The sequence below is a fragment of the Anopheles ziemanni genome, chromosome X (assembly GCF_943734765.1).
Source record: "Anopheles ziemanni chromosome X, idAnoZiCoDA_A2_x.2, whole genome shotgun sequence".
NCBI classification, from domain to species: Eukaryota; Metazoa; Arthropoda; class Insecta; order Diptera; family Culicidae; genus Anopheles; species Anopheles ziemanni.
This window is the reverse complement of record NC_080707.1, coordinates 14830563-14856230: the sequence shown is the minus strand read 5'-3', so window position 1 is coordinate 14856230 and position 25668 is coordinate 14830563. Positions and strand designations below refer to the sequence as shown.

Sequence of the window (25668 nt, the reverse complement as noted above, 5' to 3'; positions counted from 1 at the left end):
TGAAATATATGTTATCGTTATCGCTGATGCGTTTGTCTGGGATGCTTCTCTCTAGGGAACTGCGACCACACCGGTGCGCCCTTGGCGCAGCTGGCGATGTTGGGATCGGCGGGAGCGCTTTATCGCCCGTGTGGCCATAATTTAAGCGGGCAGTGCGAGGTAAAGAAGATGTCACCCACCGCCGCTCCTACACAACCGACGCCTCGACGCCTTTGATGCAATGCCACCGGATCATCCAGACGCTCATCAATCATGCATCGGACCACCGGTTTTTTGGGAGACTCCGGCAACGAGCCTCCCCGCTCGCGTGGAGTTTGTTTTTCGGCCAACGACCAATACGTAACTGTTTTTTCCCCCCATTTCTGGTGCGTTTCCATCGGTAGCGGTATGTGCCCGGGTGGGTTTCCTAAAACTCCCAAAAACCCCTGATGAAGGTGAGAGTCCGCGGCAGAGACACCACGCACAAAACGTGCCACAGTCCAGACGGGGTCAGTCCACTCTGACATGGGTGATGATATATGAAGTTCTAATCGATCGATTGCCGTGTGCATCCTCCGTCCTTAGTTCTTTTTTACTAGAGGCAGAAATCGTTGCACGCTCGTCCAGTATCAATGACTCGTAACATTCAGAACTCGGTGGACGCTGTGTGCCCGGTGTTGATTTAATGTGAATTCGATAGCGCGACTGATGGACGCTTTGATTTATTTTGTGGCAGATCGAATGGAACGTATGCTGGACCATCGGTGGGTGTCTATTCTGACTGCACCAGAATTTGATATCCGAAAAAACACACGCCGCTCGGACTCAGAAAGGAATTATCGAACTTTGAAGTATGGAATTTAATACCCGAGCAGGTTAAAGCCAACACCCGAGCGGTCCTTGGGAGTTGGGAACGACGCACCCACCCGGTATGTAAGATAACAGCCAGGCTACCGAGTCCTAAAAGGAAAAATCGTTGTGCTACACATAACTCAGGCCCCCGTTTAGTTTGCCCCGGATTACCTCGTGGTAACGCCAGGATCCCGCCCCACCAGCTCTAAATCATTGCCATCTTCCCGGCGACCCGGTGCCGAGGCGTTCGTAAATCTTTTCTCATTTCATTCCCTTCCTTCGAGAGAAGGAAGTAGACGGAACAAAAAACAAAAAAAAAAAAACTCACGATGATGAAGAAGACCCATGAGCAGCACCAACTTTCGAAAGCCGAGCCAAGAACGAGCTCGGCGCGTGAAATATTTCAAGACATTAGATCCTACCTTAATCTTGTACATAAATCGGAAGCTTAACTCTTTCTGCATTGGGGGTTTCAGACCGTGCAGTGTCTCGGCGGGACGTCGTACGGTACGGGTTTGGTTTTCGGGCATTTGCGATAATGATGCAGTTGATAGGGCGCACCAACTTTCGATTGGCCTCGTCGACCATTTTCGCACCGGTTGAAGGATGTTATCCTTTCTTGTTGCATCCTAATGCTCCTAGAAGAGAAAACTTTACACTTTCCTTTCCCTCCTCAGTCCTTCAATCGTTTGCAGAAAATGAAATCGAAATGAGACGTGGAAGGATTCACGGAGCTACGTGAGGACGTGGTGAGACGGTTGCCTGCCTGCATATGTCTTGCTGCCCTATTTTATTTCTTTCCAACCCTTGAGAGCCCAATCTATTTTGCCTCTATTTTGGATATATTTTTTTGTGAAATGTTTGTTCAATCGTCGATGGAGAATACATTACTCATTTGAAGAATTTCTCTTTTGAGTTAGAAACATATTCATTATAGGTAAAAATTACAAACGATGGCTAGAGCTTTCTGTTGTTTTAGAAAAGCAAACAGTTAAGGTAACGAAGTTTCATAACAATTCAAACAAAACAAAAAAAAAAGAAACGACGTGAAGTTAATTGCATTAAGGCCAAATACATAAAAATTGCGTTGAAATCTATTGAATAAAAATCATCCAAAAATGAATTCCAGAAACAAAACAGAAAACTACAAGTAAAGTAAACACCAAACTGGCAAAATGAAGCTTATTATCAATATCGGGAGAGTAAAGGCGGATCCATGCAAGAACCTTTTGAAAAGTTGGTTCTAGTACATATTTAATTTCGATGTATGGAACTGCTCATTTGGTTCATGTTAGCAAGCAAGGAAAAATTGTGCCAGAAAAGTGATATTTAAATAACAAAAGAAAAACAAATACATTAAGCGTCATTTGAGCTTTGTTTATGTTTTGCAATTTGGTAAAAGTTACAGCATTTTTTTAAGCTTCGGCTATTATTTTGTTGTTTATTGTTGAAAATATAAAAACTACGTTAAAAAATAACAGAATATAAATGCCCTCGAAAATGGAACCAGTAATAAAAAACAGAAAATAATTTAAACAGAATGTGCTCAGATGCACTTTCATCTTATTTAAAGAACGCCACTGATTTTGTGCATGTAGTACTTAAAAAAAATGTATAACCAATACAAAAATATAAGCTTTTGAATCGCATTCATTTTATTTACTAAATTTTATTAGCCTGACATGGTATAATTCACTAAATATGTTATTTAGAAAAACTTTTCAAAGAACCAACACTTTTTTATCGTCCCTCAAGGGTTGATGTTCTTTGCTGCTGCTGTTGCGTTTATTTTTTTTATTTTGCGACGCATTTGGCGAGGCGTTCCCCTTGATGGTGGAGATTAAAATCTTACTCCATTCCATTCCCGGCTCCACGCACGGAACTCCTTCTCCTTCCCCACTCCATCCACCACAGCCCCCCGGTCCCAGCGTTGGTGTTATTAATAAATTTAAATCGTGCAGAAAAGTATGTGCTCTACAGGAATGAAAATCAATTACCACCAGCTTGAAGGAGGGCAGCAAAGGGTGATGGGCGGGGGGGAGGAAGGGCGTGTGTTGCCTCGGTTCTCGGCGGTGCAAAAATAGCTCGTCCCTCAAAGAAGGGGGGTAGCGGTTTGCGCGTCGATTAATCTCTCCTTGCGCCGGATTGGAAGAGGTTGCGTGCTGAAGCTGCACGCTCAATTTCACGTCACCACTAGAGCCGTTTTAGCTGCTTCCGATTCGGCTTGGAAGGAACAGGTTGCTTGGATGGGGATTGCCTTAATCCCGAAACCCTCCCCCCCCCCTCCCACCCCCGATGAATTACCGCCTAATTTAGGGACCTCGTTGGGGGTGTGAAAAGTTGAGCGGATAATTGGGAAGAATTAGTTCGGCCCGTAAATTGTCCCCTACCCTCTCCCTCCCCCCTCGTGACCACAAAACAAACGGTCTATACATATATCCACATATATATATATGGCCTATTACACACAGGACCGCAACCTTTTCCTCTTCCTTCTCCTCGGTTTGTGATGGAAAGCTTTTTCGTTTTGCTTTCTTTTCGGATCCGGTAGCGAAAAAAAAAGCTTAATCCGAACCTCTAAAATCGGCTCAGCCACAAATTAATAGCATTAACTTGGGGGGGATGCCAGCACGCTGCAGGATTTGTGAGTGCCAATGGTGCGTGCCGTTTTCGGTTGTGCTTTATCGAGTGGAGTGGTAATTTGATTAATTACAGTGATTCGATAGAGCTGCGACCACTCCGTTGCATGAGGAGGGGGGCTGAGTGCGCTGGGTGAAGGGAGTGGTCGACCATTACTGGAGCAACCACGACGGGGCACATGAGCTAAGATCTGCGGCCGGAGCAGCGACGCCCTAATCGGTGACTCGATCGGGTTGATTTATGCTACGCATAGGAAAGGAGATGGTGGCTGTTTCGGTTCGTACATGTATTACGTGCGCTTAAAGGTACCCCTTCCATAGGGGCATAGGACTTCCCCAAGGATCCGGGCTACTAGCGAGCGAGAGACACATTTCCCCCGGCGTCTACGCGACCGTGGCGTTATTTATTCCATATGCTTCGACGGATTTGAGCAAATTGTTATACTTCCACTCACGTTCAACTGCACCAAACGGGACGCAAGGTCCGCTTCAGCTGGTGAGTGGACAGGGAGCAGAGCGCCAACCCCGCGATTTTACCGTGTGTTCCGTTTTTTCTTGGCCGACCGATTGGAATAAACTCGTAAACAAAACCCACAAGAAAATGGAAAGAAAAATCTGTTTTGGGTGCATAACCCGAACCACAGCCTCCGATATGTCTGGGGACGCGGGCAAATAAATCCGACAAGTCGCGCGCGTGTATGCAGTCGGAGAGAGAAAAAAAAGAACTCCCCGGACAGCAAAAAACAGGAAAAAGTCTAACCGGAAACGAAAGCCCCTGTGCACGACGGCAAAGTTCATCCCTTCCGTCTCTCGGCCCTTATTGCACAAAAAGGGGGGGAAGGATTGGGGTTCGTTTTCGTTGGGAAAAGGCATCTCTCTCCCTCTCCCAGAACAAACAGGCAATAAATACCGGCGGACAAACATAAATACTTCAAGCTCGCGCTTGAACTCGACTAAGTTCGCCGTTCTGTACGCGCGCCCAAGAAAAGCTTGGTGGTTACGATGGGGGGCTCCACCTCCACCCACTGGGGGCAAGTGGTGGAGATAAACAAACACAGAACGACGCGGCGGAACCTACCGACGTACCTCCGGACGACGGCGACAATTTCCGTCTTCCCGCGATCGTTCATTCTTTCTTTAAAAAACAGAGTAAAGACTCAAAGAAAATAAACCACGCAGTCTCGGCCTGTTTGCCGTATGCGTGTGCGAGCGGGCATAAATAATTGGAGCACAAATTTACGAGCGTGGAGGCTTTTGCGCGCAATTTCGTGGCCGCTACACCTTCCTTCTTCCTGATTAAAAGTATCAAATTCGCCTCTCGGAGTCCGCTTTTGCGAGTTTTTGGGATCTCGTTGATGAACTGAGGGGTACCTGGGACTTGGGGACTGAGACCCAACAGAGGTGCTGGGATGTAGAACCAGGTAACATCAATGATGACATTTCCGGAAATTGTTCCTGAAGTTATGCAGAAGTTCAAATTACGACGCAGGGCGGGCAACACTTTCCAAACTGTGTCCATTTTGAACAGTTTTCAACTCCTGTGCTACGCCACACTTGGACAGTCAAACTAACTGGTGCTCGTCAAATGGCAATGTCCGGTGTGTTAAAGTATCCATACGCCTTGTGGTTGAAAGTTTTAGTATCAGCTACACACCTACCGAAACATCTCAAGCCCTATATTGTATCTCCCTAAAGTGCTGCAGAGGATAGATCTTTCAGAAGATGTTAAAGTCAGGCTGAAGTCTAGCTTTAAAGTGAGACAAAGGTTTCGGCACGCTGGCGAAACTCTTAAAACTAGTTTGTTATGAAACATATTCGTAGTTGACAGTTTACTACAGTGGAAGTTGTTTCCGTTTGCCAAATGGTTGCGTCTGGTTTATTTGGAGTATGAGTGACAGTCACACTCTGCTGAAGTTGCAGTATCAATAAGTTCAGTTACCATAGTACACGTTCTACCTACGGTTTTGAAAACATACGTTTTCGCTTGGTTTCGCATCCCGGAGTTTGTGATATGGACCAGACTTGTTATAACATTCAATTCTTCTCTTTGACGACTGTCAACTGTAGCATATCCATCCATTGGGTTAGGCTTCCCAGTTTTCTGGCGAGCCGACAAAGTTATTCGAAATGGGCGAGCGGGTAAAAGTGTTTCAACTCAAACGCATGCAAGCACACACGCGCAACCCGTACCGAGCACGTTTTTATGTGTGAGCTGATCGATTTCGGGCCGCTTTGAAGTCCTTCCGGGCGGAACCTTTCCGGCTGTCGCAACATTCCGTCGAGCTCTGTCTTACTTTTCGTCCACCAAACCTTCCCTGGGAGTGAGGTTTTACGTACCCGGGAACATTTTCCCACGACGTAGAACTTGTCTGTGCCTTGTCAGCTGTCTCACGAAAGGATAGTACCGCTGCGGTGTAATGAATCGCCGCGGAGGTCGAAGGAACCGGCGTTCGACCGTTCGTCATCGATCCTGTATCCCGGCATCAAAGCATACGACACTAGAGCTCTAGACGTGAACTTGAGCCTCACCGGGCCAGGAATAGACGGAGGTGATCAATTAGGAATATGGAAATGGCGCCTGACACGGCACGGGTGTACAGACCCGAGACATGCCAGGTGACACCTACCTTAGCGAGGGAAGGCACGCCGAATGGTTGTGTGGGTGTGGGAGACAATGCTAAAAAGGTGCAATTAAGGCGCCGTACTAGTATTGCCCTTTTGCCCGTGGCTGTGGCGGCGAGATTCGAAGACGGTCGTAAAGTTGTGTAATTTGGCCTAGCTTAACAGCAACAAAACCTCAAAAGTCCATCAGCGCGATTCGGTCGTAAAAGCGCGGAATGGCGGAATGTTTTGTTTTTACGACCGCCATGATGGGGCTGTACCTCCCGTCTTGTGGGATCCCTCGTTAACCTAAAGTGCATGGTGCATTGTGTGCAGCTCAGCGCACTGATCCCGGCTGTAATGGCACCTGCCGATGATCTCACCCGCTTTTTTCCGAGGAAGTAGATATTTGTATTTTCTCTACCGATCGATTACGATAATTGGCATTCCGGGTGGGATGCCTCATCCGTACCGGAGATCGTAAAGAGGCAGCGGTTTTAACGGTACTCGATGGACAATGGTGTTGGTAATTGCTTGATTCCTAAGAATCATAATTGAGTGTCATTTATACGTTGCGTCACCATTTAATCAATAGTTTCATTATTTAGGTATAGTCCTAGATGTGGACTGAGAGATTCTTCAGATCTTCTGTAATTTCTGGAACTGCCACGTTTTTGACAAAGTCATCTGAAATAAAATATAGTGATGCGAGAGGTCGTGAGTAACGATGGAGAAGAAACTATGATTTAGATTAAAATAGTCCAGGATGTTTCAATTAAAGAAACATACTTCAAAAGTCACAAGAAGAACTGCCTAATAGGTAACTAATACCCGACTTTGAGATCTAAGAGAAGGGAAGGAAACTTCAAATCGGTCGTACATGGTTGCGTTACGATTTAATCGATTGTACTATCATTCAGGCTTGGTTCCAGATTTGGACTGAGAGAATCTTCAAATTTATGGGAGTAGCTCTTTGTCACAACCAACAAGTTTTTATGAGGGGAGAGGACGTCAGTAACGATGGAGAATATATTAAGCTGGAGATTAAAATACGCCAGGATGAAGTGTATTGCCTAATAGATACATAATACCGATAGACTAAAATACTTAAAGAGATGTTTTATATACGTGTCATAGCTTGTGGACTGACTTTCGTTGTGTGCTCTCAAACCACAGTTTAGCAAGAAGAGTTAAAATCTGTGAATAGATCCCTTAAATCTCATCGATTCGTCTCTCATCGTATAAATCGCATGAAAAGGCTGGAACTTGACGAAGTTCGCCCATCAAGCTAGCTTGTTAGATTTAATTGTATTGCCGCTTTGTTTTTGCAATCAGAGTTCCTCCATAAATTTGGTTTAGCTTTCGATTTCGGCCCCTTTTTGCCATTGTGAAATTGGTGCGTATTCTCACAGCTCATAAATTTCCCCCTTAAGAAAACACAAACACCAACGATTTGGAAAATTCTTTCACCCACCGTTAAAAAGTTGTTCATTTCGCACCTTTTCCTCGTTTTTCCGGTCCCCTTGGCCCCCCCCACGTCCCCCAGCCGTCCTTCTCCCACTGAGTTCGCGTTTTTTGTTGCGGAATTCTTCCGCTTCGTCAGCTCGGCCCCTCATTTTCCGGAGCCAAATTCCCCGCCGTCAGCTTTCCTCCCTCCCCCCGAGGGCCACAGAGGTTACAGTTGGGAGGGCAGCAAATGTGATACTTTTTCCATGGCTTAATGCACTCATGAACTCGTTAATGATGGCTCCGACCGGAATGGGGTACCGTTTTTTCGGTGGCGGTTTCGTGTTACGGATTGTCCGATGCGGCTCCGGAGCGCGCCACGGATAAGGGCGGGGTGGTTTTCAAAGTTGCCTCTTGTGGGAGTAGCGGTTTGGTCGGGGTGTGGGAGTAGCAGGGATATGGCGATTTGGTTCGTAAGCAGGAGACATTCTTCAACCTGGTGGAAGTAAGTTGAGCGTGTATTTATGTTCCGCCACAACGTCGAGACATTGAGGATGGGGAGGGGGAGGTTGTGGGGGCGGTCGGTCTATGTGGTGGGCATACTTTTCGGTTTGGCAAATATGCCCCTGCAAGGCATTTATGGATGAACACACATTTACGACTTTGCTCAAAGACGAGCTATAATTTTCCATTTCAAGCATATGGCCCCTCACCGTGTCAAACGGAGCGCTCCGGAGTTGTTGCAAAAGCTCGAACTCGAACGGAGCTAATGATGCCGACGCGGGAAGGACGCCGTAAACGGTACCTGTACCAACAGGAGGTTTTGCGTGGAATATGGAAAGAAAATAGTGTCTGTTTCGTTTGCGAATCGATTTGTTCACGCCAACGGGCGAAAGGGAAAAAGGAAAACAGAACTGCACAACAGAGATACCTTCCGGTGCCGTACCGGTGTGAGTTATTGAAAGGATTTCTATAAACGTCAGCCCGGGGGAAAACCGAACGCCGGTTCCAAATACAGCTTCCCCGCCCCTTCCCATCAATTGACTCTGCCGAGTCGTGCGAAAGGAGGATTAAGGATCAATCTCTCTCTCTCTCTCTATGTGGGTTTTTTTGTATCTTCCCGCCACGGAACATTGAATGAAACCATTGGCAGGCTATCAAACCGAACGGGTTAGGGAAGTTATCAAACCGTGCACGAATGATTATTTCCACCCCTCGTTTTCCCCCCAAAACCTCAAAGTGGTGATGCTATCGAATGTAAATGGAAATGTCTGCTTGGTGGATGGTTGTTTTCTTGTCCTTTCTCCTACTTTACGTCGAATCTGGTGGTGGGCGCTCCGTAGTGAACTATGATACCCATCCGACTCTGATTCCGACGGTTTCAATCCTATCAGGATCTATTCCCGCTCGGCTCCGGGATTCCAATTCAATGCTTCTGCCTCGCATACGCTTTAGAAACAGTTAAACTTTTTATATATCAGCCGAGTGTCGTTCATTATATATTCCTCACTAAATCTTTGCAGTTCTGCAACTTCCAGCTGATCAAACTAAACGTGTTTCCAAGAAACCTGTTGGAGAAGTTGTCTGGGATGGATTGCAATTAGAGTTAGATAAGATTCATGTATCTGGATGAATCGTTGCTTCAGTCTTGATCTTTCTGATCGATCTGAATGTGAGATTAATGAATTCCATAAATCCCGAAACTCGAAGAATCACAAAAATGTTAAAAGAAGACCTCTGTTTTTCTATGTCGTTTGTTTGTTTTTTTCTATATCACGAAGATTCATGAAAGATTCATAAAAGATCAATTAACAAAATGAATTAATGTTTTATTGGTTGAAAGATTCATATGAATGAATAAAAGATGAAGATCAATAAAAAATGAAGTGCCACTCACGTGGCACAAACTCTAATTAAAGCGCAGTAGTTGTATTTGAACAGAGAGGAATTCTTTTCCGGCAAGTAGAGAAACGATTCATTGTTGCAATCTTTGGTTAAGTTTACTAAACTAGAGATAAAATAAGTAAAAATACGAGCAAATGAATTTTTGTTTTTGAAAAGATTCTAAGCCCTAGCTGTCGATTGGGAATCGAGCTGTCAATTTTAATACAAATATCGTCAAAGGAACCGAACCATTGAATTCAATGTGAAGTCCGTGCTGAGGCTGTATGTTTACACTTTTGTTATGGCATCTTTTAATTAGTTTTGTTTCAACTTGCTCCAAATATTCTTTTGCTGCGATGAAGAGAGACATAAACAATACGGATGAAACATCCGGCACTGCCTTTATTTTGGCTTACAATGACGGCGAAACGGCAGGAGCACCGTGTATGATGAGGAATTATATTGATTCCGAACCGTTTCGCCCATCGCTAGCTCCTCCAATCCAATCGTCCAGGCGGGGGTTAAACAAACAAAATGAGCACACCCTAATCTACGGGTGCGGGTTTGACGAAAGGGGAGGGGATTTTGGGGGGGGGGGGGGGGGGAAATAGTAACCAAACCCCACCACCACCAACGGGGACGACGAGCATCCCACATCCGGCAGTCCCCTCTAGAGATTGTTTGCCTTTATTTTTTATGTCCCTTTTCGCAATCATCGCTTCCGACGTTTTCGGGCCCTTCACGCTGCCGGTGTTTGCCAGGGGATATATGGTGAAATCTTTTATTTTCCTCTCTCACACACACACAAACGGTAGTTTTTTTTTATCTTTTTCCTCTTTTTATTAGCACCCTCGTCCCCGCCCCCCCAAGACTCCCATTCGATTGCACTCAACGTTACGCAACGGGCGAAACAAATGGTAAAGGAACTTCATACATCAGGAGGTCAATCTCTTTAAATCCTTCAATTTATGGCCTCCTTGTTAGTGCTCGGTGGTCGGCCAACCGCATGCAGGATCAACGAAGTGTGGGACTGGCCGGGGAAATCTGCCAATGCCCCGAACTGCTGAGCCGCAGGATATCTCCCGAGGGCGTGAGGGTGACGCAATAAAACAATCTGTTTGCCAGCCCCCAGACCACCTCCCTCGAGAGTGGTATGCGTTGTTTGCGGGCCAGCAGATTGTTATTGTAGATTGGAGAAGTTGTTGAGCAGTGTTTGATGAGGTTCAAGGATTTTACATATACACTCCTCGGGCGCTTGGGGGTTGGGAGTTGGAAACACGAGGGTGCTGGGTTCGATACGTTTTTTCGTGTGTGCCAGCTACCTTTGTTTGTTTTTAACCCGGTCGGGATGCGTTCGGGCCGGATGTCGGAAGTCTGTGCACGTATTATAAAAAGGAACTGAAACGAAATGCGAAAAAGGAGCCAACTCCCCAGCTCTCCGGTTTCCAGCGGAAAGAGTTGCTGCAGAGCGTCACCTCGTAGACGAGTTCGTCTCGTTCGTTGTGCGTGTCTGGGTTGAGGCGGGGGGGTGGGTTGGCAACATTTCTTCCGAGGTTCTCGAGGTGACGTAACGAACGAAAGGCCCTGGGGACGAATTGCAATCGAAGGAAGGGGAGGGAGCTGGAGAGGGGAAGTGTGCCATAAATTCCCAAACAACCATAGGGGACTGGAACCCCGGGAGTCGATGTGCCGAGTTGAATTGTAATATGCTGACGAAAAAAAAAAACAAACCCGACGAACCAAACGTGCTCGCGGAGTTGGAGGATGGAGTCGGATCGAATCCCTCCCAGGGGAGCTGCCTATATGGTGGTGCGAATTTTTCCACCCGACAAATTTGCAGCTCGATAAATGCAATTCGACAAAAGTGGAAACGGCCGCAACGACTCAGCAGGAAAGGTTCTCTCGCTATATAGACTTCTTTTTTTTTGACGTTCGAGCCTTTTCGTTTCGTAAACAACTTTTTCCCTCCGGTGCGTAATTGGAAGCTATCCTTCGTGCCGGAGTTATTGCTTGTGGAAATGATACTGGCAAATAATCTTATACTCCCTCCCTACTCCAAATATGAAGGAAACCCCAACTCCAATGGAAAATAGCCACCTTTACACCGTAACCAATCAGATAACGGCACGCCTGAAGTATCTCTTCCGGAACGCAATGCTTCGTAATCCTACTCAGGAGGACGGGAACCGCATCGCAACTGGGTAGGAAACATTGCTAAACCATCCGTTCCTCTGTTCCGGCCATCAGGACCGTTTTCATCCCGCTCCGAAAAACGACTGTCACCCTGAGTTTTAATAACCGGTAAGATGGCGCACACCGATCCTTCGGAACGAGTTGCGAACGTTGTATTTTCATTTGCACACATTTTCCACCGACGCCAGGTGGTCCAAGGGGATTTCCCCGGGAAAAGACCATCAGCTTCTGGGTCGGGGTTTGTGTTGATTAGTAGTTTGGGCGCTCGTAGTGTAAAAGAGCTGCGCTCCGATTTCATTTGGATCCTTCATCCGGGGTCTGTTTTGTTTGCGGAAGGCGCTCCGGAGCTGCAGTCCCCCGGAATGTCTGCCTTAAGGCATTGATATTTGCAGGTGAAGTCAAAGAGTCAGCTGCAACCGTTCGGTTGGAAGCTCGAACTCGAAATTGGTTCCACAGTCATCCATCGTTAACGCACTCGTCTGTTGTCAGCCACACATAGCTTTTCCCCCTACGATGGTTAGGATTCGTTTTGCGGGGCGGGTGGACGCTTGAAGAGAATAAACAGCGAGCATGCTATCTCTTCCGAGCGCCAACCTGTGAATCCACTTTCATCGATGTATCATCTGGAAAATCGAATGCGCCATTCGGCATAGCCGAAATCGTTGTTCCAAAGCGAGCAAACAGTGTGTCGAACCAGGTACGATGGTCCAAAAGTCGGCCACAGTGGACCCGAGGCTGCCAATTGCGCAAGTGTATGCTCAAAACGGTTCAAAAACAACTCCATCGGATTTATTGAAAGTTGGATGTAAACATTTCGTCGAAACAGGTCGAAACACAAACTTGATTACTGATAACTTCTCTTCGTGGCACTGATGGTAAACAGCTTTTATTGCTAAAGTTTATCATAGGGTTCAAAGGTTTACCTCTGAGCTTCATGCTGTTATCCATTCAGGTTTTATGCAACGATCTAAATGTTTGTTGTAGATTTTTCACATTTTCTTACATTTTCAATATACATGCTCTATGCTTCACTTTATTTTATTCATAATGTTTACTGATGTCTCAAATTTTACTTTTCATTTCAGGTCTATGCTTCACATAAACCCAACTTCAAAAGTGAGTGAAAAATTCCACGCGCCTGAGTAATGTGATAATGATCTATTTTGTTTTTATTTCTTTCAGGTCCATTCTGCAAATAACTCAATTTTGAAAGTGAGTACAACGTTCTGTAAGATTGGAGTAGCACAGGATGTTTACCCTACGTCAATGAGAGATGCTGTTAGTGGTAAAGACTTCATCAAGCTTCTTTGAATGAGAAATTTCAAATAGCATCTTTTTTAAAATGGAAAATGTAAAATTTCTGGTTTACTATAATTTCTCTAAAGCGTTCGTGAGTTCGCCAGTCAAGTTAAGCAAATGCCTATAAGGTTCTTAGGCTGAAAAATACCTTAAGGATCCGTTGATGATCTTAGTCTGTAAAAATTAAGTTGATATTTTATGAGATAGAGCACTATCGGAACGTAAAGAGAGTAAAGTAAGCACTGATCTTAACATTTCTGTGTATGTTCAGTAATTGCACACTCGTTAAAATATTTTTAACGAAGCTCTTAACTAAAAATCCATCCTCCGGTCCACTGTGCGTCGAGCTGAAACGAACGGTGCACCATCGGTGGGAAGGGAGTTCGAAATGGCCCCGGCGTCGATGATCGGCATAGCAGGACGGTTACCTTTGATGGTCGGCGAATGCGGCGTACGGCCACTTCCGTGCGCATATGTTTTGACTGTTTGTAGATGGGAGCGCGCAATGCACGACGCAATTCGGGAATTGCTGCTAGCCGGCAAAAACATTGACCAGCGACGGTGGCGATGGCAAACGGTTACAAATCGGCCCCGGACGGAAACGGAGCCGAGATAAGTTTTCCAATATCAAACGACGCGTGCGTGCGTGTGCGATTGGCAAGTGCACGGTATTTGATGATACAACCGCCGTTGGCAGATGATGTTGATGATGGTGATGCTTGTGCGAGGAAAATAAAAACGATTACTCGCCAAGTGCAGAAAGCAGCGCCCGCTTCCTTTCCCTTTAGGCACCATCCTTGGTAACCCGGGCGGGGCACAGATTTTCGTTTACGGCCTGGAATCCGGGCAGGAGGTCGCCCGCGGGCTCCGAAGCGCTGGAACCAAATTTAATTTCACCAACAGTGCGCCTGGAAGGTAGGAAAACCCGGCTCGGGCTCCGGCGGATTTGCTGTTGCGCTGCTGTTTATCTTTGACACATGCCCGCCGACCCTGGCGTTGCGGGCGAGTGTGGGAGGACCACCCGCGCCGGATGCTTCGAGCTCGATTTCACCTGGAATCGCGCCGACGTGCGGCTTCCCGATCGCAGGGGCACGTTTATTAGTGCTCCAGGGCACGAGGAGTCGAGAAACGGCGCTAGCAAATGATTGAATTTTAATTGTTTTCTTCATCCCGCAGCCCTCCAGCTTGGTTGGAGTCATTGCACCGACACCGAACGAACCGACGAAGTTTAACGATGGCACTTCCGTTTCGGACCGTCAACGTTTTGCGCGCCACGGAAGCTACCACCCGGAAGGGGGCGATTGCAACGTTTTGCGGGGCCTCTGAGAGCTAGAAAATAAGCCCGAAATAATCGGAATCAATTCCGGAATGCAAGTGCATCAGTATCGACACACAACCAAAGCAGTGATCGATGAATCGTCAACTTTCTAACCAACTTCAAAATAGTGCTCTCGCAATCATTAGATGTAAGAAAACAATTTAGAAAAAAGCATGTTGCATTCTATTCAATTTTAGAGGAAACATTCTTACGTCAACAACCAACTCTTTGCAGTTCGTATAATCCCTTGACTAAGAGGCTCTTTTTCTATCCGTGATGATGCGGATTGAATTCGAAATACCAAGATATCCTTTGTCATTGGGTTGTTTCAGACTGATATAGGTTTGCATCTCAGGCACTCTTGCATTGATAGGAACGACTCCCGTGTGGAATCACCTCCAAGCTCTGCTGGAATAACTTTGATATCTGAACGATGTGATACACTTTATTATGTTTTTGTACAAGAAATCTCTGCTGCTATTTGTGTATTTGAATGAAACCCCGACGACAGATGATAGATGACAGCCGATCCAATGTGGCATCGAAACGGAGTATTGGAGAGTAATCTCTACCTACTAAAAACACTGTTTGTGTCGGATCGAATCTGATCATGATTCTGAACTTCAACGTTGGTCGGAATTTTAAATCGGTTTAGTATATTCCAACACGTTCACACTGGAAAGCACTGTTTGTTCTACGCCAATTTCTATTTGAATTTAAATTAGGCATAGCATTTAGAGGTGCAAACTCTCGTTGATCATGCCAGGAGTGAGTTCGGGTTCGGAGTCTGTTCTAAAAGTGACCCCAAAACCGAATTCTATTTGTGAAGGCACCCGATACTGTGAGAGAAGTGTAGGAAGGAAACAAGCATATTGACCCCAACGATTACTTATTGGTTTAGTAAAATAAGAAAAAGTATAAACAACCTGCTCGGGAAGTATCTATTAGTATTAACCGACTCTTGACTACATACACGGCGCTGCAATTAATGGAGTAGTTAAAAGGGAGGGAAGTTCTAAAACCGCCCACCACCCGGATATGGAATGCAGTTGGTTGCAGCAGATGGCTTCCGGGAAAATGGGTATTACCATTCCCCGGTAACCCACATTCGGCGCTGTACAAGCGGCCACGACAAGCAACGGCATGCCATAAAACACTCGATTTACGACGGGTACCAGAGGTTGATAATGAATTTATAAATATTCCAGCAGGTCCGGCTATGCCAGGGTTGGCGTTTGTGGACCAGCGTGTCGTCCGGCGGCCTTGTGTCCGGCTACGACACCTGTCCTCGCCCCCTTGCCGGTTGCAACGTTGCCCCACCGATCTTCCGACTAATAATTTCCCACACCCTCCCCAGTCCCTCGGTGCATTTTCCACCTGGCATAGTACAACAAGCGGGGTGTGATTATTTTATGAGCCAAATTTTGCTGCATCCGGTGCAGGCCGTAGAGTAGAGCACTTCCGGGGCGGCGCGCTGTTAGGGCAGATGGTTATTTTACTTATTTATAGACCAACTTTGTACTTTGTGCCACGCAAAAGGTTGGGTGGGCAAAGTTTTTTTTTTCAAAAACGAGGAGAGGGAGCAGGGGGACGGCAGCCATTTTGATGATCATCGTTTCTCCGTATAGCGAAGTTTCCCGCAAAAAGCGCAAGTGGCGAGTAGTAGCACAACAAAACAACCAAAAAGGCGACAACGATAACGGAAGCCCCTCTAATTGTGAATGTTAATGGAAAAACACAACTCTGCACCCAACGTGCGGGCTCGGACGCGGCATGGTGATTGTTTCGTGGCCCCGATGGGACTCCATTTTCCTCCCTTCCAGTGGAGGGGGAGGTCAGGCAGGGAGGGAAAAGTTGCACTTGTGTGTTCGAAGGGCGAAACAGGTGGAACCATATTTTTCCACAACCATTCTGTGTCACCACGGGAATAATTCCACCCGCTCCCTCCGCCCCCACCCTCCCAAGTGAGGCTCCAGTTGGGGATTAATTAGATTGCCTTTTGCCGACCCGGGGGAGGGGAGGGGAGTTCGTTAATCTCTTTCCCATGGCAAACAAGAACGATTACCCGCGCGGCTCGTCGATACACTTCGCCGGATGCGCCGTTTATTTTCCCGGCAGATTATAGGCGACGATCGTTAAAAACATTTATAGCGTATTTGTATCGATTTTAATGCTAATTACTCGGCAACACGCGGTAGAAAAAGAAAACAACAAAACGGTGCGACACAGGTTTCGGTTGATGTTTGTGGTGTAACTTCGATCGCTGGAAACCGTTTTTTCAGTGGTTCCAATAAAATAATAAGGCGCATATGACGAGCTTATTTTTGTGTTGCTTTAAAAGATACCGTGCTTTGCGAGTTGCAGTGGACAAATGATCTTTTTGATATGAACTAACTTAATAAATTAAGATGAACATTGAATTAGACAACTAAGAGTAAACGAAGCTCTAAGCAGTGTGTTATACAAAACAAAACGTAATAGAACGATAATTCGGATAAATGTTTCACAACGTGTGCTATAAAGTAATTACACAAAAGAAAGTACTGGAAACACGATGAGGAAAAAGTGAAATAGGGCAGTAGGACTAAGATACAAGAAGAGTAGTAGTACAAAGTATGTTTCTTTTGTTTCATGAACATTTATCGACATGTTTTCAATATTGATGTGATGCTCAATAAGAACCTTCCTATAAACAATTTTATAAATATTTCTCTTCGAAAAGTTACCAATAAACTTTAGATATGAGAGTAGTAGTAAAAAGTATGTTTCTTTTGTTTCATGAACATTTATCGACATGTTTTCAACATTGATGTGATGCTCAATAAGAACCGTCCTATAAACAATTTTATAAATATTTCCCTTCGAAAAGTTACCAATAAACTGTAGATATGAAAATAAGGAAGTAAGGAAAAAACACTGTTCAGTGTTGAAAAAAAACTAACAATTCAAAATCTTCTTGTCATAATAGTAATCATTAAGTACTATATTCTACTTCCTACACAACGAGTCCAATGAAAATGGTTGTAATTGTACACTTTACTTAGCTTAGCTGTAGGTTAGAGATACACTGCGTCCCAAAATGATAGCCTCACCTAGTTTTTTCTGTGCAGGGCGAATACCGAGCATATACATTTTTCCAAAAAATTCACAAATATTTGTAAGTATAAAACGACTACTTTGCATAAATATTGTTGAAAAAAACGAATGAACAATCCCTTTCGGTCCAAAAAAACTAAAATCAGTGGTGTCCCAAAATGATAGCCTCACTTAGGATTTTGATCGAATTATCAACAAAAATAGCATAAATGGATTAAAAAGTCATGATTTATCAGTTATCAGTTGGTTCTCCATTACGATTTATGCTTGGAAAATGCTTGATGGTATGCTCTCCGATAATTTTTCTAACGTATTTACTGATAAGGAACGCCAAGCATTTCGGATAGCAAGGTTAAGGTCCTTTAGGGTCTCGTAATGTCTCCCATCTTCATAAATCTCTTGAACTAGCCTTCCACAAACATTCTCTATTGGATTAAGGTCTGGGAAAACGGCTGGCTAAGACATTGTTTTGATACCCGACCGTGCAAGGTGTGTTCTTGTTGTCTTGCGTGCGTGCCCGGCAGCATTTTCTTGCTTAAAAATGAGCTGTTGGGTGTTGTGATTTTCCAGATAAGGCTTTAAATGATTGTCCAGGATGTCGATAAACATATCGCTGTTCATACGTGTTGGTATAATGGCCAATTTACTTCTACTAAGACCGCTGAACGCAGCCCAAATTATGACTGATTCACCTTCAAAATTGTGACGGTAGAAAAATCGTGCTATCGTCTTAAATCTCGCCGGTAATGGATGTAACCATCCGATCCATCAATATTTAACGTTTTTTCATCAGTATAATCCACCTAACATGAATTAATAATTTAAAATTTGAACAAGACTACAAAGTGACAACTTACGTTTCTCCACTCATTCTTCCATGTCATATGTTCTGTAGCAAACTCCAATCTAGCGACTTTTTGGTGAAGTTTGAGGGCAGAAACTTTCTTCATGGACTCTCTTACAATAGCAGAACATGAATTCAAAGCTCGCAACACAGCATTTTTGTGCACATTCACCCAGAAATCGTTTTTTGTCCTACGGCAACCTTTGGTTGCATTGAAAGCAACTTAAAAAATCCTCCGATTATCACGCGAGGAAAGATTTTGAAGACGACCAGGAGACTTCTGAACCCCATATTAACTGGAATCTTTTACATAATCGTTAATGACGTTTGTGAATCTATTTATTAGCACGACAATTTCATGATTTGACTTGCCATTAAAGCGATAAGCATCAATTTGAATTTTTTCTCGTTCGTAGAGTTGTTTTCTGCTTCCAATGTTCAAATTAAATTACAAATTAAAGTAAGAGAACTTAAAAATTACTTTTGGCAACTGATAACGTAGCTAGGAACTGGGTTGCTTTGTTAATTTGAATGATTTTTGAAGTGAGGCTATCATTATGGGACACTCCATTTTTTAAATTTTTGACCAAAATTTTATAATTAATTTTTTTTTCTGATAAATTAGAAGTGAAACACATTTCTTTTAGATTAAGGAATATGTTTCAGTCGTTTATTTTACCTTGCGATCATTTAAAATAGCATATGAGCGAAAAAACTGGGTGAGGCTATCATTTTGGGACGCAGTGTATTTAAACATTTTTTGATACCACTGTGTTCCTCTCTTCAAAATGATTTTTAAATGAGTAAAAGCATTTCATCAATTGTTTTTATTTTAATTTTCTGCATCAAAGTTGTAATATTTTTTTCGTTTTTATTTGTAATAAAGTTATCAGCCATGGTTATTTGTAATAAAATGAGGGTCTTACGGTACATGTTTCCTGGACGTAATATAAAATAATCTTTTATCTAAAGCAACAAGTCTAGAGAAGGTACTTAAATGAGCTTCCTTTAGTTAATTCGTTTGTTAATTATTTGCATTATGGGATGCGCACTGCAATTCGCGAAGTACGGTAATATCTTACCCGCATCATAACCTGGGGGTGGCAAAAATTGAAGTGCGCAAAGCAGATGGAAAGGAAACAGCAATGTAAAAAGAAAAAACGTAACGCATCGGTTGTAAAACGGTCTCTTCGCAAGCAAAAGCAATTAATTCGGCGCACCGCAAAATCGATAAAGTCCTAATTTTATGTGCGCGTCTTTTTATGGTCCAATACCTGGCCACTCACGTTTTGAGTACTTGGCGTAATCCCCCCTCCCCATCCTCTCGTCTATTACAGTCAGGGAAAGATGATCTTTTGATTACAAGAACCGGGACAACTGCCGGGTTTGGTACTGGTTTGTGGATGGTACTGGGAAAGGATGTTTACTCATTGAGGCGCGTACTTTAAAGGCACGATGCACTCATCGTCGCTTGGCTTTTGATGGCAAAGTTAATGCTGTTGCGTATGTGGTCGCATTTATTAGCTATTACCGTTCGATTTGCGCAAGACAGTGTCGAGGAATTGATTTCTCGCCGTTTTCTGTTTTTGGTTTTTTTGTTGAGGGTGATTATTATGTGGCGATGATTGATGCGTTCGTCACGCGGTAAAAAAAAAATTAAGAAGAAAATCGTTAACGGTGTCGGTCGTTATCGGTCGACGAAGGGACAAAAAAAAAACGTATCCCGGCAGTACGGAAGAAATTTTGTTACATGCCAAAGGAGGCAGAAGTCGGCGAAGCTGGAAGCAAAAAATCTCCCAAAGCCCGGGTGAAGAAAAATACACCAAGCGGAAACATGATAGAAAGCTTATGTCGGTCCAGTTGTCAGGAAACGCGTTGGTGGCAGCATCGTGAAAGATGGGCTGTGAAATATTTCCGGTTCCGGGGCCCGGTGAGTGAAGTTTATTTTCCTTTTCCTTTCCGGTTGCCTTCTCCGCGCTCTACCTCTATGCATCGGAGTGCGGAGGAAGGGAGCACGGGTGGACGGAAATTGGGGACACACACACCGATTCCGGGGGATCTAGCCCGGAGGGAAAATTAGAAATCTCAACAAAGAACGGTGGAAAAATTATGCCCCACAATATTTTCGGCGGAACGGAGGAAAAGGTGGTCTTTGAAGCAAACCGTACCTACCTGTTTCGAGCGGGGAAGTAAGGGGAGGGGTAAGGTGGGGGCAAATGACTTATGTTTCGGGACTCGGTCCAAATTATGCTAGAATTTGTCGTTCCTTCGGTTTTTTTTTGCTGCTTTTTCCCTGATATCCGTTGAAAGGGAGCGGGAGAACGGGGCGTGGAAGGGACAGGAAAAGAAAGGGACGCACATGGGCTTTCGATTTCGCACAAGATCAATCCGTTCGGGATACCTCCCGGCTAGGCAGCGCAGCCGGGCGGAGGAAAGGTCCTTTCTTACGGAAGCGCGTGCTGATGAATTATTAATAATCGTTGGATGGAAATTTCCTCCCGGGCCCGCTGGAAGGGAAAGAAAATCAGCGCCCCGGAAATCCGGTAATCCCCACCTGCCCAGGGCTTTCGCCCGAAAAGACCCACCCCACCAAAGGAGCCAGGCAACTTTCAGCCGAGCGGAGCGGGACTTTGCGGAACTGCCAGCAGTAGCTGGATAATCGGCCGGAAGAACGGTGGAAAAACCGGTTCCGGTCTGGTTTTTCCCGGGGGTTAGGGGCCTGCCCGGAAAATGTTTTACATTAGTACGTGCGCCTCCCCTTCTTTCGGTTGGTTTTCTTAGCACGATTTTCTCTCCTTCACGGTCCTTTTGAGCCGCTCCGTTAGACGTGTGTGAGGTAGCGAGCTAGGGGAAATTGATTCCTTTTTGGGGCTTGGTTTATTCCGAGGAATGATCTTCCAAATCAGCTCTGTTACGTCGTTTATCTAAATACTTCACTCTAGATACCTTACAGAATTTACATCTAAAATGCAACTTCGATTTATTCCTGATTCAATGTTTCAATGGTTTTGAATTAATGTTAAGCTTGTGTGAATTTAAGTCCCGAGTTTTGACTTGAAACGACTTATTTATATTAGATATTTTTTTGTGGTTATGTTTGGTCAGACAACTTCCTGTTTCGGGTATGCTCAGTTTTAAATTAGTTCCGAAATGTTGGAGTTCTGATTTCTACAAGCGATCGTATACAAGGTTCAGTAAACTTCGGAAGTATACCAAACAGAGTACTGAACTAGCAGAAGTTCTAAACAAGTCAGTCTTTGGATTATAACCTTTGCGGTTTTTAGTGTATTTATAAAGCATCCTTTTGTGGCTAAGCGTAACCGGTTTCTGGTACATAATCTGATTGAAGAGTTTGATCTTCTGCAATCCATTTAGTTAGCGATCTATTACTGCGGCAAGACATTCGTCGTCTATAAGGTTTGTCGCTCAGTTCCCAGGACTCATTATGTGACAGGTATATCCCAAAAAAGAAGGAATATTTAATGAATAGAATTAGAGGGATTTATTCGGTTGGTTCTAGTTTCTTCAAACCTAACGGTTCGTTTTTCAATTCCCAAGATTCAGATATAGCTCAAATTTGTTGGAGTATTTAAAGAATAGACACATTGACTCTTATTCGGGTAGTTCTAGTTACTAGCAGCGTAGTGGTTCGTTACTCAGTTCCCAAGATGGAGCATGCAGCAGATATATCCCAAATTAGTTGAAGTATTTAACGTATAGAAATTAAGGCGCACTTGTTCGGGTGGTTCTAGTTTTCAAAAACCGAATCGCTTCATCACTCAGTCTCCGGAATTCAACATGCGCTAGATACATCCCAAAAAAGTTGGAATCTTTGAGAAATAGAAATAGTGGCACTTATTTGGGTGGGAATACTCAGTATATGTCAGGTATACCTTTTTGGTATTTAACTCGAGTTTCCAAACACCTAAAGGTTCCTCGCTCAGTTCCCAAAACTCAGAATACGCCAGCTGTATCCCAAATAAGCAGGAGTTATTAAGGAACAGATACCGTGGATCTCATTCGGTTGGCTCTAGTTTCAGAAATCTGCTCCAATATCTGAGGCATTGTTTGTCCCTTTCGATTCCAATCAGCTTTAAACCTGTTCTTCCGCAGTGAGCAGTGTTGCGGGGTGTGTTTGCCAAACAGCTACGCACACCGATTGAAAACTGCCCCGCGGAGGGAGGACACAGTTCGTTGGCTCGTGCCAGTTGGCCGATATCTATTTGCCCGGGCAAATGTTTAAACTGGCCACGGTGTTCCGCAAACACCGACTCGCGCGCTCGGGGAACCCGAGTTCGGTCGACGAACTGTTGTGGCGGCGCCTCGAGCGCGCTGCGCGTAATAAATCTTCATTAATTAATGTACCTTGATGAAATCTCTTTCATCTCCAGGCGATGAAAAATCACTGTTTGAGCAACCTCCCCCCCCCTCCGGGTTCTCATTCTCTTTCTCCCAGTGTATCTAGGGATTAAGGCGCAACTGTTCCTTTGTGTGACTGGTGTGGCTGTGCGTGAAACTGTTCTGCGATAAGTCACCGTTACGCGGCTAGAAGATGTACAACCTTACCTTGAGGCGGTGGCAAAAAAAAGGCAAACAGATTACCACGTTATCGTTCATCTCTCCCGCGCTTGGTACCTAGCTATCTCTCATACCAGAGTTTAGAAATTCCTTCCGGGCATCCGATTAGTATTGGTTTTTTTTTCTTTGTATGTGAGCAAACGCACGGTGGTGCTTACCTTTGCAGACCTTCCGGTGGCTGATCGGCTTGGTGGCGTCGCGGTAGAATCCCTCCCGGCAGTAGTGACAGTGGCGGCCGGTGGTCGCGTGCCGGCAGCTCAGGCACACCCCGCCCGATATCCGGCCGGACATCTTGTACAGCTCCATGTTGAAGCGGCAGCGGCGCGCGTGCCCATTACAGTTGCAGACTGGGACCGAGAGAGAAAGAGAGAGAGAGTGGTGCATATTGTATTATCACAGTTTGGAACTTTTGGCAAAACGACGAGATAGGTGTTGGTGGTGGGGGATGCGAAGGAAACACACAGATATAGACAGCTTTTACAGATATCATGAGGAAGTCCACGCGTGTCTTGAAAACACGTGAACGGAGGGTGAAGAAAACGAAAGCGTCATCTTCTGACAGTTGACGTTGGGTGGGGACGTCACTTCCGGTGTGGATGAAGGGATCCGCATGCGTGGCTCAACAGCACTCGAGTGGCTTAGCGTGTCCTTCCCTTCCCCGCGCTGCAAACTGAGCCCGGAAATGGCGGACAAAGCAGCGGTTCGGAACGGCATCGGTTCCAAAGGCGTTTGGGGATGCTTGGCAATGTAAGATTAAGCGATCGGATGGCAACCCACATCCACCCTCCGTTTATGGGTGGGCGAGGGTGGAGCAGCGAAAGGTGTGCGAGTGAAAGGAGTATAAAATCCCGCCCGAGATGAATGGGTTACCCCGTAGTTAATCTTTAATTTCCGGTCGGCATGCCCTGGGGCCCCGGTGGGAGGCTGACAGGAAGAACCCGGAACCTTTCGCCCGGGATTCATCGGTGATAGATGGTTGAGTGAGTGGTGGGTTTGGGGCGCAGGTGGGGGTGAGGGCAGAGCAAGAGTGGTGTTAATTATTCAAAGTAATGTACACGCGCCAACAAACGACGCTGCGACAGACGGCGATGTCGTGCGAGCGTCTAGCAAACGCACAATCTGGCGTACTTTGGTGTCGCCGCACGGTGGGGCAAACGGTGGACTAACGACCCAAAGATTTATTCAAACATTTTGTCTCCCATGAACGCTTATGGTTGTTCGAATGAGCAACGGTACGCTGAGAAGTCTCTTTTATGTTCGTACAATTTTTGGCTAGCCACTTTTCATGTATAGTTGAAATCAATCTGAAGACCTGATCTATTACATATTTTCTGATCTATTACATAATATGGGTATTTTTGTCGATAAAAATTCGACCAATACTGAACCGTCGCTGTTGAAACTTTCCACAGATTCAATTTAGGCACTGCAGCTGTTGTTGAAGAGTTTTTTGACCACTATTTTTTTAACAAAATAATGTAAAGTTTTATTAACACTGAACGTACTTTGACGTAAACATAAGTCAAAGTGTATCTACCATAGTTTCAACAAGGTATACACAACTTTGGAAACTCCGATTTCCATTTTAAATGTTTACATTTAACATTTTGTAACTATTGTACTTAAATTGTAACGTTATTTAAACTATTAAATCAAAACATAACATGCAGGTACACGGTATAATTCTTTTCTCAACCCTTTCTTCACCGAGCTTTGCCGGGGCGTCAAGCTAGTTTAATATAAGCGAAATCCTATTCGAAGAGGATAAGCTTTAGACGGGGGTCCGCGACAGCCGAGCGGTAGCGCCGGTTAGAAAATCGGCCCACGCCGGGGCTCACCGCCTCGACGGCGTGGGTTCGAATCCCAACCGAGACCGGAACCTCCCCTGTACGAGAGGACTGACTATCCACGTACAACAGGGAAACAAGTCTCGTAAGCCCTTAACGGGCAGGCATGACCAAGAGGTCGTTACGCCAAGAAGAAGAAGAAGAAGAAGAAGAAGAAGCTTTAGACGAGAGTTGTTGGAAAACCTATTTGGATGGATCACGGACTTCTTCCTATTGTGCGACATGGTCATGCTTCCAATAAACTTAGCTGTGTTTTTGTAAAAGTGATGTTTTTTTTTATTTTCATACATTTAATGCGTTACAACAAGACAAATAAAATGAATCTTGTCAAGTTTATTCAACTATAAGGTTAATGTTTAAGTACTCAAGCATTTTTAATAAATGTTCGAGTGTTTAGTTTTGTACGAATATTGTTTAAAACAATCTCCCTCCAGACAGACTTAAGTCTTCTTAAAATTTAATTGGTACATATTTTTTACATTTGAAAATAAAAACCGAAACAAAATAAAATTTCTTAACAGCCTTGCGAGCAGAACGTTATGAAATCCGGTAAACCAATGAAAATGTTTTCAAATGTTGTTGTCGAAGTAAAATCCCTCCAGCCACCGGGCTGTCCGCACCGATCCCACTGTGCGTGCCGTCGACGGGCCAACCAAAAACCCGCTTGGAGCCCGGTTTCCGGTCTCTTAGCGACCGTTTGACGAGACCAACAGGAAGGAAGATCCCCACTTCAGTGGCGACTGCATCGCCCGGGCGTCTGACTAATTGGCGTTTCGGTCCCGGACAGTTGTTGTGACAGTTTCGTATGTAAACAATGATTATTTCAAACGTTCCGTGCCCCGCGTTCCGTGTCCCTGGCGGAGCAGCTCTCGCGTCTCATATGATGGCGTGCTTCGCGACCGTTTTGGCACATCCATCGGTGATGATATTTTGCACGCACGCACGCACGCACGCACGCACGTCGACGCCAACGGGCGTTCGGTTGTAAACGCGAAACCGGCACGCAATGGATAAACCGGGGGGAGAGTAAGAGGGATGGGTAAAGGCGGCGGTAGGGTTCAAGAATCGAATAAATTGTGACAATTTGTGGAA

General features: G+C 45.0%; 1 protein-coding gene across 1 annotated transcript in view; it reads right to left on the bottom strand.

Moving 5' to 3' along the window:
• The window catches only part of LOC131291137 (netrin-1-like), an 83508-nt gene that overhangs the window by 21453 nt on the left and 36387 nt on the right, over positions 1-25668 (bottom strand). The window contains exon 2 of the mRNA XM_058320329.1: positions 22888-23076. Within this exon, the coding sequence (XP_058176312.1) occupies positions 22888-23076 (189 nt within the window). The remainder of the gene's footprint in view (positions 1-22887; positions 23077-25668) is intronic.